The sequence below is a fragment of the Jaculus jaculus genome, chromosome 13, assembly GCF_020740685.1.
Source record: "Jaculus jaculus isolate mJacJac1 chromosome 13, mJacJac1.mat.Y.cur, whole genome shotgun sequence".
Taxonomy (NCBI): Eukaryota; Metazoa; Chordata; class Mammalia; order Rodentia; family Dipodidae; genus Jaculus; species Jaculus jaculus.
Window position 1 is genome coordinate 38,705,579 of NC_059114.1, and position 12,731 is coordinate 38,718,309.

Consider the following 12,731-nt stretch of genomic DNA (forward strand, 5'->3'; position numbering starts at 1 on the left):
TCACTTACAACTGTTTCCTTCTTTTTGGTTAAAAGTCTTCTACAGATATGAAGTTGTGTACATGAATGTTGTGCAGAAGAGACTATGTGGAAGCTGATAAAAGTCTTTTTGATGGGTGTGTCTTGCATGTGGTAGGTGCAAAGAGAAGGAACTTTTTACCTACCAGGAGTTTAAAGCTGTCTAAAAAGAAGCCAGTGAGCCATTGTGAGAACTGGATTTTCTTGTTCATCCAAATGGGCTCAGAGAGCTTGACTTTTTCTTACACTGGAGTTGGTCAGGTGGACTTTCATCATATGCTACAGTGAGAAGTCAATGTGAATGGAGGGTCAGTTCCACAGTAGACATTTGTGTTAGTTACTTCTAATATACCCCAGGCACCTAGAGCAGTTCTCGAACACAAAAAGCACTTGGCAAAGCCTTGTTCAATGAATGAAGCCCCCTCCTTCTTTCGGTTGTTCACCAAATATCAGGCTAACTTTACTACGTGGGCGGCTGAGGCAGGAGGATTGCTTGAGCCTAGGGGTTTGAGGTCAGCCTGGACAATATCTTCTCTGCCCGCACATTTCACAGAACAAAACAAAGTGAGCAAACAAACAAAAACCACAAAGGGATGAAAGTATCAGCATAGGGTTGAGAAGCATGTCCTTTCTTGGAATGCTGTAATAAAGTAGACAGGTTGTAATAATTTCTCCTTCCATTCACAGACCAAGGTTGTATTTATTCCAGCTGCGTGCTGAATGGAATGGCTTGAGTGTTTACCGTTAAGCTTATAAAGGGGATTTATGAATGGCTATTTCCATTTAGAGTAGAAGTTGATTGGGCAATTAATAACATTACCATTTCTGACCCTATCTTTGCTCCTACAAATCTGACATTTACACGTGTGAGCCATCTTCTTTCACAGAGCTCCAGAAGTATGTAGGGAGAACCTGCATTTCTAAAATGGTGTGGTAGACCTTAGGCTTCCTGTAATGCAAAGCTGAGAGAAGTAGTCTTCAGAAATCGTTACTAAGTTGGAACAATAAGGGAGAAGGTAAACAGGAATAATGGTGCACATCTGAATGACAAATTACTTTAAAATGCAATTTAAATAATTTTGAAGTATACTTAATAGCTTGACTAGAGGAGTTTGTGGCTTAGTGTATAAAAGAGGATTTTTACCCATCACAGTGTTAATAGTTGCATATTCATCATGTGCCTACTAATTGGCATTCATGGTAAGTCTGTGCACCTTTTGAAGATAAATAAAGTATGACCTTGTCCTCAAGGTGCTAACTGTTAAGGATGACAGAGAGGAATGTATTGATTTTTGTGACAAATGCTTTCTCAGGGGCATATTGCAGGTGTCCTGTGGGAAGGTATGTTTTCTTTTTCTATTTTTAGGATAGGGTCTCCCTGTGTAGTCCAAATTGGCCTTGAACTCTTGATCCTTCTGGGTCAGACTCTCTGGTACTGAGATTATAGGTGTGAGGTGCCATCATACCCAGCATATCACTGAAGTGCTGATTAATTAATGACTCATTTGGTCTTGCCATAAAATCAGCTTTGCTTTTCCCCTGGGACAGACTACTCTAGAGGGCTGAACAACAGTTTTGTCAGCAGCATAGGATCTTTGCACATCGTGTTTGGTTGCTGGGTAACAGATCCCATAAAGCTTACCAAGAAAGTGTTATAGCTGCTGGGCCAGACTTGTAGGCCCTCACTGTGCTCCTTGTAGAACTAAACAAAGAAATCTGTCAGTCAGCTGCTTTCTTGGATAAGCTGGTTCCAAAGTCAGTCCACAAGACTTTTGTGAGGTCATTGACACTTCAGGGGTAGTGTTTCAAAGGGCAGGCATTGACTTCTGAGCTTTTTGTAAAGCTGATCTTTTCTTTCCTTCCCTTTTCCTTTCCCCCTCCCCTCCCTTCTTCCTTCCCTCTCTCTTCCATTTCTCCCTCTTTCCTCCCTTCCTCCCTCTCTCCTTCCTTCCTATGTGTGTGTGTGTCTTTTGCCACTGCAAATGAATGCCAGCAGGTAGCTGGCTTTATGTGGGTGTGAGGGAAGCAAACCCAGGCCAGCAGGCTTTGTAAATAAGTACCTATAATCTGTGATCCATCTCCCTAGCCCCCAAAAGATGATATTTTAATAACTCCTTACTTATTTTTTTAATTAACAACTTCCATGATTATAAATAATATCTCGTGGTAATGCCCTCCTTCCCCCCACTTTCCCCTTTGAAACTCCATTTTCCATCATATCCCCTCCTCCTCTCAATCAGTCTCTCTTTTATTTTGATGTCATGATCTTTTCCTCTTATTATGATGGTCTTGTGTAGGTAGTGTCAGGCACTGTGAGGTCATGGATATCCAGGCCATTTTGTGTCTGGAGGAGCATGTTGTAAGGAGTCCTACCCTTCCTTTGTCTCTTACATTCTTTCCGCCACCTCTTCCACATTAGACCCTGAGCCTTGGAAGGTGTGATAGAGATATTGCAGTGCTGAGCACTCCTCTGTTATTTCTTCCCAGCACCATAATGCCTTCTGAGTCATTCCTTGGAATGACTCCTTACTCTTAAAGAATATTATTTTTTATTCACGTGTGAACACATGTTCATGCGTTTACAAGTATTTGTGTGTGCACATACATGAGGAGAGCAGAGGACAGTTTCAAGTGTCAGCCTTAGGAAAGCCATCCACCTGTTTCTGAGATAGGTCCTGTGTTTGGCCTGGAACTCATCAAGACTAGATTGGCTGGCCAGTGAGCCCCCAAATTCCTTCTGTTTCTGCTTCCCCAGTGCTGGGATTACTAACACATGCCACCATGCCTGACATTGACTTTGGTGTGGGTATATGCTGTGCGGATGTGTGTGTGCATGTGTGCCATGGTGTGCGTGTGGAGGTCAGAGGACAACGTGTGGGTGTCTCTCATTCACTGCTCCATTTGCCAGATCGGCTGGCCTGTGAGCTTGCAGGAGCTGCTCCTGGCTCTGCTATTGTTCTTGATGTTGGCATGTGGGAATTACAGATACCTGCTATAGCTTTCAGTGTTTACATGGTTTACATGGTTTCTGGGGATCTAAACTGATATTCATGCTTGCACATAACAGTGTAACAGGCATGTTACAAACTATCTATCAAGCCCAAGAGTGTGCTTTCTGAATGATGAACGTTCCCTTCTCAAATAAAGGTTAATGCCATATCATCATAAAGTTCCACCCACATATATGTTAAATATTATTCCTATGAACTCAATGTAGTGGCCGCTCACCTTTTGTAACTATTTGTTTGCTTTAACTCATACCCTACGCCCAGCATCATGTATTTTTTGGCCTCTTATCTTTTAATATGTAAAAAGTAAGTGAAAGCAGGGTAGATGACTACCTTAGGAGTGAGTGAATTGTAGACTATTACACACATGACATGCATACTCTACTAAAATTCTATAACTACTACAGATTATGTTGTTGAGAAAAGAGTTAACTTGCTCATTCTATGAAAAAAGCTAAATAAATAAGACCAAAATGAAGTTGAATGTACCTTGAGAAATTCCCAAACTTACACATGAAGTACAGTGTACCTGGTATGTGTATGCAGCCCTGTGGGATTGTTCTCATACGCAGTGCAGGGTGTGAGCCATTGAGTCCGGCCCAATGATAAGGGCTTCTGGCCAAAACTGGGCCATCAGACCACTTTGCTTCCAGGAGGGTGTTCAGTATGGAGTGGGTACTGGGGCTTCCCAGCCTGATTCTGCTTGTCTTCAGGAATTATACCATTAGTTTTTTAAACAAGACTCCATATGGTCAGATGGTTTCCTTGTTTAGCAGAGGACTGGGTGGGTTCACGTCTGGCAGCCACTGTGTAACACATACACAGTGGACATGGTAGATACTCAGTCTTCAGTTGGCTAGATCTGGATCCATCTGGATTACTTCCCTCATCATTTAGTATTTGAAAAGACATCCAGAAAATCTGGTCTTCCTGGGTTTTTGCTCCTAGTGGCAATGTTTACTGAGCAGCCATCCTTCTCGTAGCCCTGACTATGGGGCTTTAGGTAACTTTTTTTTTTTTGGTAAATTAAAACATGAATATTTAGGTTACCACAAGATGGCATCATGCCATTTCAAGTAATGCCAGCTAGAGGGAGCCTCCATTCAATAATATTTTAACTTATTGAAGAAGTTAAAATATGTGCCATTCATGTCATGGTACTTAGTTTTCTCACACAAACCTCTAATTTCTTTTACTATTCTTTTTTTAAAAATTTTTTATTTATTTATTTGAGTCTTTTACCATTCTTATATGGAAACTTGAAGCTTATATATGTTCAATGCCAAAAGCATTTGTGTAGGAAAATGACTAAAGTTGTGCAAATGATTATTTGAGAATAGTTAGTGGTCTCTTCTGTTCAGCTGATAAGATTTCCATTTTTCTGTAGCTATTTGCAATGCTGTGCAATGAGTGAGCCTTAAGCATTTCCCAGCCCTCCCCCACCTCCCTTATGAGTTTCCATCCATTCAGCATCCTTCAGTCAGATGTCTTCCTGAACAGATCTGGTATACTTATTTACTATTATTTGTTTCCCCAGTTGACATGCAAACTCTGTAGAGGGCTATTTTTTTTTTTTTTCATTACCATATCCTTAGTGCCTGGAATGGTATCTGTCATGGCATGTACTCAGAAAACTCACATGAAGAATAAGCAGCAGTTTTCACATCTATCTGTCTGTCCGTCCGTCCATCATCCATCCATCTATCTATCTATCTATCTATCTATCTATCTATCTATCTATCTATCTATCTATCGATTTGTTTTGTTTGAGGTAAGGTCTCCCTGTAGCCCAGTCTGACCTGGAATTCACTATGTAGTTTCAGGGTGGCCTCACGGTCCTCCTACCTCTGCCTCCTGAGTGCTGGGATTAAAGGTGAGCCACCATGCTTGTCTTTCACTACTATTTAAACCAATTTCTTTTTTTTTTTTTCCTAACAAGTGATATTAAAATTAAGTAGGAACTTCGCTGACAAGTTAGTGAAGTAATGGAACTTGAAGGGTTATACTGTTCCTTTCTAGTCATTACATTTCCAGCCCTTTTCATAACTGTATTTAGTCTCTTCTTCAATTTATAGCTTATTTGTGACATTGATGTCTATATAGTGAACAAACTAAAATGTAAGCAATTTCATTTGACATTAGTGTCCAGGTGATGAATGACACAACTCTCTGCCTGGCTCAGGTTGCTTTTTGTCTTGGGTGTCTCCCTTCAGGGGTACTGTATGAAAGAAAGTGTCCTCTGCTGAGGAGCAGAGTCTGCACCCTCTGTGGTCAAGGATCTCCAAAGCTAGACTTCAGAAAGGAATCATTTGGAGCCTCCTTTTCTGGGGCTAAAATGCATACATGAGTGCTTTTAGATAATTTTTACTTTTGGATCACTGAGGCAGGGTCATGTTCCAAATAAAAAGTACAAAGAGGCCTGGGATAGAGCCCTTGCCTAGTATATGAGAAGCCCTAGGTTCAATTCCTGGTACCGCAACACAAACAAACAAAACTCTGAGAATTGATTAGTCACCACTATTGCCATTGCAGGGACTGAGGTGTAATGACCTTTTCCTACCCGGAAGTGAAGAGGAGGAGGCAGCTGAAGAACCAGCTGTGGCTCTTTTCACTGCCTGCTACTGTGTGAGGGAAGGACAGCCTGCCTTCTAAGTTGTTGCCTGAAGCTGCTGAGGTCTAGATCCCCAGTCATTCACTTGTTTAGCAGAGTTACTGAGAGCTAACTGTGTGCAGAGCATGTGCTAGTTGTGGAGATTCAGGAGTGACTGTAGTGGACATTGTTCTGGCCCTCACAGAGCTGGCATTCTCAGCCATTTGTTAAGAATGTTGGAAGTGTGGGTCTTTCCCTGAAAAGTCAGTCAGCCAATCTATCGCTTCCCATGTGTAATGTGTCTCTTGTCTTTATCTCTGTCACCAGCCCCCCTTGCATGTAGCTGCTGTGGGGGCATGGGAGACCCACACTCACAGTTTTATGTCCCAGTTCAGGGGATTCAGGAGTCCACAGCTCATGATGTCCAGGTGAAGGGCCTCCTTATCCCTGCTCAGCCTGTGCACTGCTTTTCTGCTCAGCCCCTTGCCCTGTCATTTCCTTTTCAGATTTGATCACATGATGAAGCCAGGAACCTGAGGCACAGGGGCTAGTCCAAAGAGCACGCTCTAGTTTTCAAGCACCTTATCCATGGCTTTGGGGAATCCCTTCTCTGTCTGTTCATATCTGAGTAATGGAAAAGGTTGGGCCAGAGGAGCATTGAAGTGGGTCGTGATAGATTTAGAGGCAGGCAGTGTGTCTGGGCTGGCTACATTACCTCAGATGCAGTAAACAGCAGTCATTTTGAGCAAGTTTCTTAATTTATCCAAGAATTATTTCTTACACATGAAAGGGAATAACTAACATATAACTTCATGGAATGCTTCTGAGAATTAACTGAGGTAATGTATTTACATACATTTACATACATTGCCTAGGATAAAAACGGCAGCTGTTATTCACCATGTCATATCCAAATTGTCTTTCAGGATGAGAATTTAATAAAACATTTAGGTGTTTATTAGATACTGCTATGTCCCTGACATGCTGCTATGATTGTTTTCCTGAGATGCTAATTCTGCCACCAGGCTAGGGTTTAGGGCACTTGTGAAGGAATTCTCTGTGTTGAGCAGACCTGTTTACTTCCCAGGTTCTACCCAGAAGCAGCAGGCTGACTAAACAATCCAGTATTCATTCACTTTCCACATTAGAAAACTGCTTATAACTCATTCACAACAGAGTAGCTGTTACATTTAGACAAGATTATGTAATCAAAACATTTAACACCGTGCCTGGAACAGAGAGCATTCTTGGCTTGTGTCAGGTTGGCTCAATATTAATAGGATTATGATGTGTTAATTAGCATATTCTTATTCCCAATCTCAGGGCTGGGAGGGGTCTAAAGAAGGTTTCCCCTGGATTCCATGAGAGTCCTATGTGAGATGTGGTCCATATGGCAAAATCAAGTTTCTTGAGTCAAAATTGTCCTTTATTCAGAGGTTTCTTGGCAAATATTTACTAGTCCTGCAAATAGCTGTGATTTCCATCAACTAATTCACTTAGATAAAAACTAAATACTGGGGCCAAGGATGGAGCTCCATTGGTACAGTGCTTGCCTAGCAAGCATGGACTTGATCCATAGCACTCCATAAAACACATGTAGTTGTGCGTGCCTGTAGTGGAATATTTCCTTTATGTGGAATATGGAAAATGGCCATATTTCATCTATATGCTATTTTCATGTCCATTACGTGGGATATTATTACACATTCCATGTAAAGGAAATGTCAAGGCAAGGGGCTGAGCAGAAGAGCAGTGTACAGGCTGATTAGGGGAAAATGGGGCTCTTCACCTGGACATCACTTAGGCCAGCCTGGGCTACATGAAACTGACTTACCCCACCTCCAAAATAAAAATGTAAAAATTAGAAAAAGATGAATGCTGATTTTTCTTTATGTGTTTTCATTTAGTACCCCAATCCTATGGATAAAAATGTCATCGCTGTAAAAATTGTGGAAGAAAAGAAAGGTAAGTTCTTTGAATATACCCTTTCATCAGGGTATATTAATGCTGATTTTTTTTTGTAAAGATGTGTGTGTGTGTGTCCACTAAGTCTTCAGCTGTGCTCTTGTCACTTTCTAAATTATTATTTGGCGAAAAACCTGCACTACATGTAATTGAAGCAGGTCACTTTTTGGGGCACCTAATGTGTGCTAGGCCTCTTATTTTTATTTTATTTTATTTATTTATTTTTTATTTTAAGAACTATAAAACTTCTCCCTCCTCAGCAAAAGCTTTCACAAATATGGACTACAGAGAAAGTTCCTCATCTAAAATGATAATTGTTGGCTTGATAAAAGATGTCACCCATAGGCATTATTTCAACCTCCAGTGGGCCATGCGTCTCCTCAGGCAGCCATAGTACCATGGCTCTCCATCCAGAATTTACAGCTCAATTCCTATGCTTAATTGGGAGGGGTAAAATGTATGTTGACCACAAGGGAAAATATTATTCTGACTCTTTAGGTTTTCCACTTGATTTGAGGTTGATTTTTACTTTCTTATTGATTGTTAGGATGTGTAGTTGTTATTATTCCCTTTTAATTTTTTTAAAAATATTTTTGTTCATTATTTATTTATTTATTTGAAAGTGACAGAGAGAGAGGGAGAGAAAGAGACAGATAGAGAGGGAATGGGCATGTCAGGGCTTCCAGCCACTGCAAACGAACTCCAGATGTGTGCGTCCCCTTGTGCATCAGGCTAATGTGGGTCCTGGGGAATCGAGCCTCGAACCAGGGTCCTTAGGCTTCACAGGCAAGCACTTAACCGCTAAGCCATCTCTCCAGCCCTTCCCTTTTAATTTTGTTCAACAGGTGAATGCACTTTCTGTGTATATAGCATGATATTGGTATAAAACTTTATTTTTTAAAATTTCCACATTACAAATTTGAAATCTGAGGAAAGTCCTTTTCCCACCTCAGCAAAAGCTTTCACAAATATGGACTACAGAGAAAGTTCCTCATCTAAAATGATAATTGTTGGCTTTATAAAAGATGTACAAATTCACTGATTCATAAGTGATTGTGCTTTTTTTAAAAGTATGCCACATGTGCATACTTTAGTTTTGATTCCACAAGAAGACAGGATAAAAAAAAAACTCATAATAACCTAACTGCCCTTCTGTCACAGAGTAGCCAGTTCCTAGGTCCAGTTTCTAAGGCTAGATTTGCTGGTTATCCAAATAAAGCCTTTTTTAACTTTGATCTGTAGCTAGTATTTACTGCAGGTTCTAGACACAGCTCAAAACCATGAATGGACACAAAAAGCAGGAGGAGCCCCACTAACCTGCCAGGGCCCTTCATCACCTTGGAGCTCCATGCAGGTACCACAGGAAATGGGATCCTATTTTGTTTTAGAAGGGTAGGTTAGGAACATTTATTACTATTACTTTGGGGAGAGAGAGATTGAGAGAGAGAGAGGAAGGGAGGAAGAGGCAGAGAGAGAGACTGGGTGTGCCAGGGCATTAGCTGGTTCGAATGAACTCCAGATGTATGTGCCTCTTGTGTGCATGTGTGACCTTGCATACATTCCTCACTGTGTGTCTGGCTGTGTGGAACCTGGAGATTCAAACATGAGTTCTTAGGCTTTGCAGGCAAGCACCTTAACCACTAAGCTATCTCTTTAGCCCATGGGATCCAATTTTTATTAACTCATTCAACCTTTAGCATATGTTTGAGGTAGGCATTATGATTATTCATATGTAATAACTGAGGAAACTGAGGCACAGAGAGGCTAACTTGTTCAGGATCACGTGGTTCTATGCCTATCACATGCTTGTAGGTCAATTTGTAGATGACAGAGCATTAATAACATATAGAGAAGCCAGGATGGTGGTACATATCTGTAATCCCAGCACTTAGAGGTAGAGGCAGGAGGATCAGCAATTGGAAGTCAGTCTAGACTACGTGAGACACTGTCTCCAAATAATAATAATAATCAATAACAATAATAAAAAGACAGTATGTAGATGAAATATGGGTAAAAAGTTCATATAGAATCAAGGCTGTACTTTGGCAAATTATGGTTCCTATTGCCTGTTTCTCCTGACATTTATTGGATGATCGCCACTCATTTGTTCATATATTATCTATGACTATTGCCTGTCTGTAATAACAGAGCTGAGCATTTAAGATAGAGATCTTATGACCCACGAAACCCAAGTTAGTTACTAATATGACTGTATAGGAAAAGTTTACGGCACTTGATCTAGAGAATGGACTCTCTACTGTCCTTTCCATTTCCATCTCCAGTGGCAGTGTCCCTGCTAATGTTTGAACTTGAGAGTGGGCAGTTCCAGAAGTTATAGACCTAGGGAGATACTCAGAGTCTGCCTAGCAACCTCTTCAGGCTTCTTACAAACCATGTGAGGTAGTTGTTTGCTATGTGACCCTGCTTCATAAACATAAAGTTGGCTTGTTTGTGTGGCCATTTTTTCTGCATGTCTTTTAGTACCTATGTATTTTAAAGGCATTTTCTTATGTTCCTGTACTCTTGTGGGGGAGAAGTTTGTTCTTTTGCCAGAGACAAGTCTGATTTCAAATCCTGATTCTGTTACCTCCCTCATTTGGAGACAGATTTTTCTCTGTCAGATGGGAAAATAATCCAGTTAACTGTGAAAATCAAATAAGAAAATGCATATTTTTAAGTGGTGTAGGGGCTTTGATTATAATTCAGTCACTGTCATCTTTGCTTCTAGAGGAGGTCACTTTATTTTAAATAAGTATGTGTAGCTATCCCCGGTTTCCGGGCAGTCAGGGCTGGAAGGGCTGTAGTCAGCACTCTGATACCCCACAGTGTGGCTTAGTCATAGTAACTCACAGAGCAATGGCAGCACCTTGGAGCTCATGTTTTTATTCACAACTCACATTTGTCATCATTATCATCAAGTTAAATTCCATGGCTCTGTTCTGGAGGCATCTCTTCAGAAGCGAATGCTTCTGGTCACAGAGGTTCTACTCCTCTATGAGTAAAGCATTTGGTGAATGTAATTAATTAGCTGAGGTTTAAATTTGTTTTTATGTGTGGGGTGTGTGTGTATGTGTGCTTACATGTGTGTGGGCACATGTGTGTGCATGTTGTATGTGGGGGCCAGGTGTCTTCCTCAGTCCCTTTCCACCTTCTTTACTGAGGCAGGTTCTCTTACTTGAGTCCAGGGCTTGCTGATGCAGCTGGTCTAGTTAGCCAGTTTTCCCAAGGGACTCTCTCCACTTCCCCAGTGCTGTAATTACAGGCAGGCTACTATGCCCACCTGGCATTTACATGGGTGCTTGGGATCTGAGTCCAGGTCTTCACATTTGTACAGCCACATACTTTACTGACTATGGTAGTTTGAATATATGTCCCCCAATAGACTGAGGCGTTAATTTGGCTTTCCATTCACCTGGCTGGAAGAGGTGTCACTGGGGGTGGATCCTGGAGTACAGCCCTAAGGTGTCACTGGGGGCAGGTCTGAATGGATTTAGAGCCCATGGGTATGTAGAGTGGTCTGAGCTCTGCCTGGGCCCCTGATGTTTTGCTGCCAGTTTTGCTTGCTTATGGTCCTGGCTGTGTGATGGTTTCTCTTTGTTGGATCTGTGAAAGGGGGCCAGCTTCTTCTGCCACTACAGAACTTTCCCTGGATCTGTAAGCTGAAATAAACCCCTCCTCCCATAAACTCTGTTAGTTTGGAAGTTCATCTCAGTAATGAGGAGCTGACTACAGCACTGACCAAGCCATCTCCCCAGCCCCATGTGCACACATTTTATAGTCAGAAATCTGCACGAAAGTGTGGAGTAGAAGGTGGCAGAGTCCCATCCTCCATCACCCTGACATCCCCTGGTTGCTAAGCAGAGGCTTCCTCACCATTGTCACTGCGCTCCTTTTACTTTCGACTTGAGATGTACGTTGTGTCTCTAGTATGCCTTAAACATAATGTGACCCAGAAAACTGGTCTGGGAAACAAATTTTGAGTCAAACATTACCTCTAAGCATTTTATTTCTTTCTTTTTTTGCTATGTATGTATGGTATGTATAGCATGTGTGTATGATGTTTGCATGTGTGTGTACCCTGTGTGCACGTATACAGATGCCAGAGGAAGACACTGGCTGCCCTCCTTCATTGTTCTTCTACTTATTTCCTTGAGAAATTGTCACTGTTCAATTGTCATTGAGACTGCAGCTAGCTTTTTTTTTTTTAAGATTGGCTGAACACCAGGCTCCAGTGATCTTCCCATCTCAGTCCCCCTCAAAGCTGGGGTTATAGGCATGTGTGGCCATGCCTGGCTTTTTACTTGACTGTTGGGGATCACATTCAAGTTGAAATACACAAGAAACACTTCCCCACTGAGCCAAGTCACCAGGCTTCTGTAAGAGTTATACATATAGAGAATTGAGATGGACTTTCAAAGCTTTCTTGACACTTAGACAAGAATGCATTTTCCTAACTGTTTTGAACATGAAATTTTCTTTTTCTAGATGAATCAACAGGAATCATCTATAGAAAGAGGATTGCCATCTGTGAGAATGTGGTTCCAGAAATCTTAAGGAAGGTGAGCGTGTTTCCTAGTTTAATCATGGTACTTGTACTCATTATATTTTGTAATTTTTAATAGTCCTAGAAACACATTTTTTTTTTCTGATGTAATGGAGTGTTAGGATTTCCTACTTTCCCCATCTTATGGCTTTTTAAGGGGAATGCAAATCTCTTTCATGTCCAGGCTAGCTTTGGCAGATGCCACCAGAGGCACCGTGTCTGTCTCATTTCTTCTCTACAGGGCTCATAATGGACATAACGATATTTTATAAGTATTTTATAGACACATTTAGCATTTTTCATGAGGCATCTATCTTTTTCTGATCTTTCCCTTGTTAGAAATGGCTGTCGGTAAGGATGCTTAGAAATGAGATGGTAGTAAATATTAGTCTCATTTTTGGAAAGGCAGTAAAAGCTTCAGTTTCTTATCCACTGTCAGAAATAATAGCTGTTTCTGACAGGATAATGTTCTTAGTGCTCTGCATAAGTCTTTTTGTATATGTTTCTATAAAATAAGATCATTGATGATGAAATTTTTGTGATAGACAACTGTTTTCTCTCTTTGAAACCCTTAAGCTTTCTGGTGATTCTTTGTTGGAAAAAGGTGA

At 41.1% G+C, this 12,731-nt stretch overlaps 1 protein-coding gene across 4 annotated transcripts in view; it reads left to right on the forward strand.

Annotated features, from left to right (window-relative positions):
- Prelid2 (PRELI domain containing 2) overlaps positions 1-12,731 on the forward strand; it is a 140,176-nt gene that overhangs the window by 13,945 nt on the left and 113,500 nt on the right. For 3 of the 4 annotated variants that reach the window (XM_004664714.2, XM_045133166.1, XR_006633240.1), the window contains exons 2-3: positions 7,523-7,580; positions 12,066-12,139. In XM_004664714.2, coding sequence (XP_004664771.1) covers positions 7,523-7,580; positions 12,066-12,139 — 132 coding nt within the window. Of the gene's footprint in view, positions 1-7,522; positions 7,581-12,065; positions 12,148-12,699; positions 12,728-12,731 lie in introns of all 4 variants that reach the window. The other variant, XM_004664715.2, reaches the window with a different exon arrangement.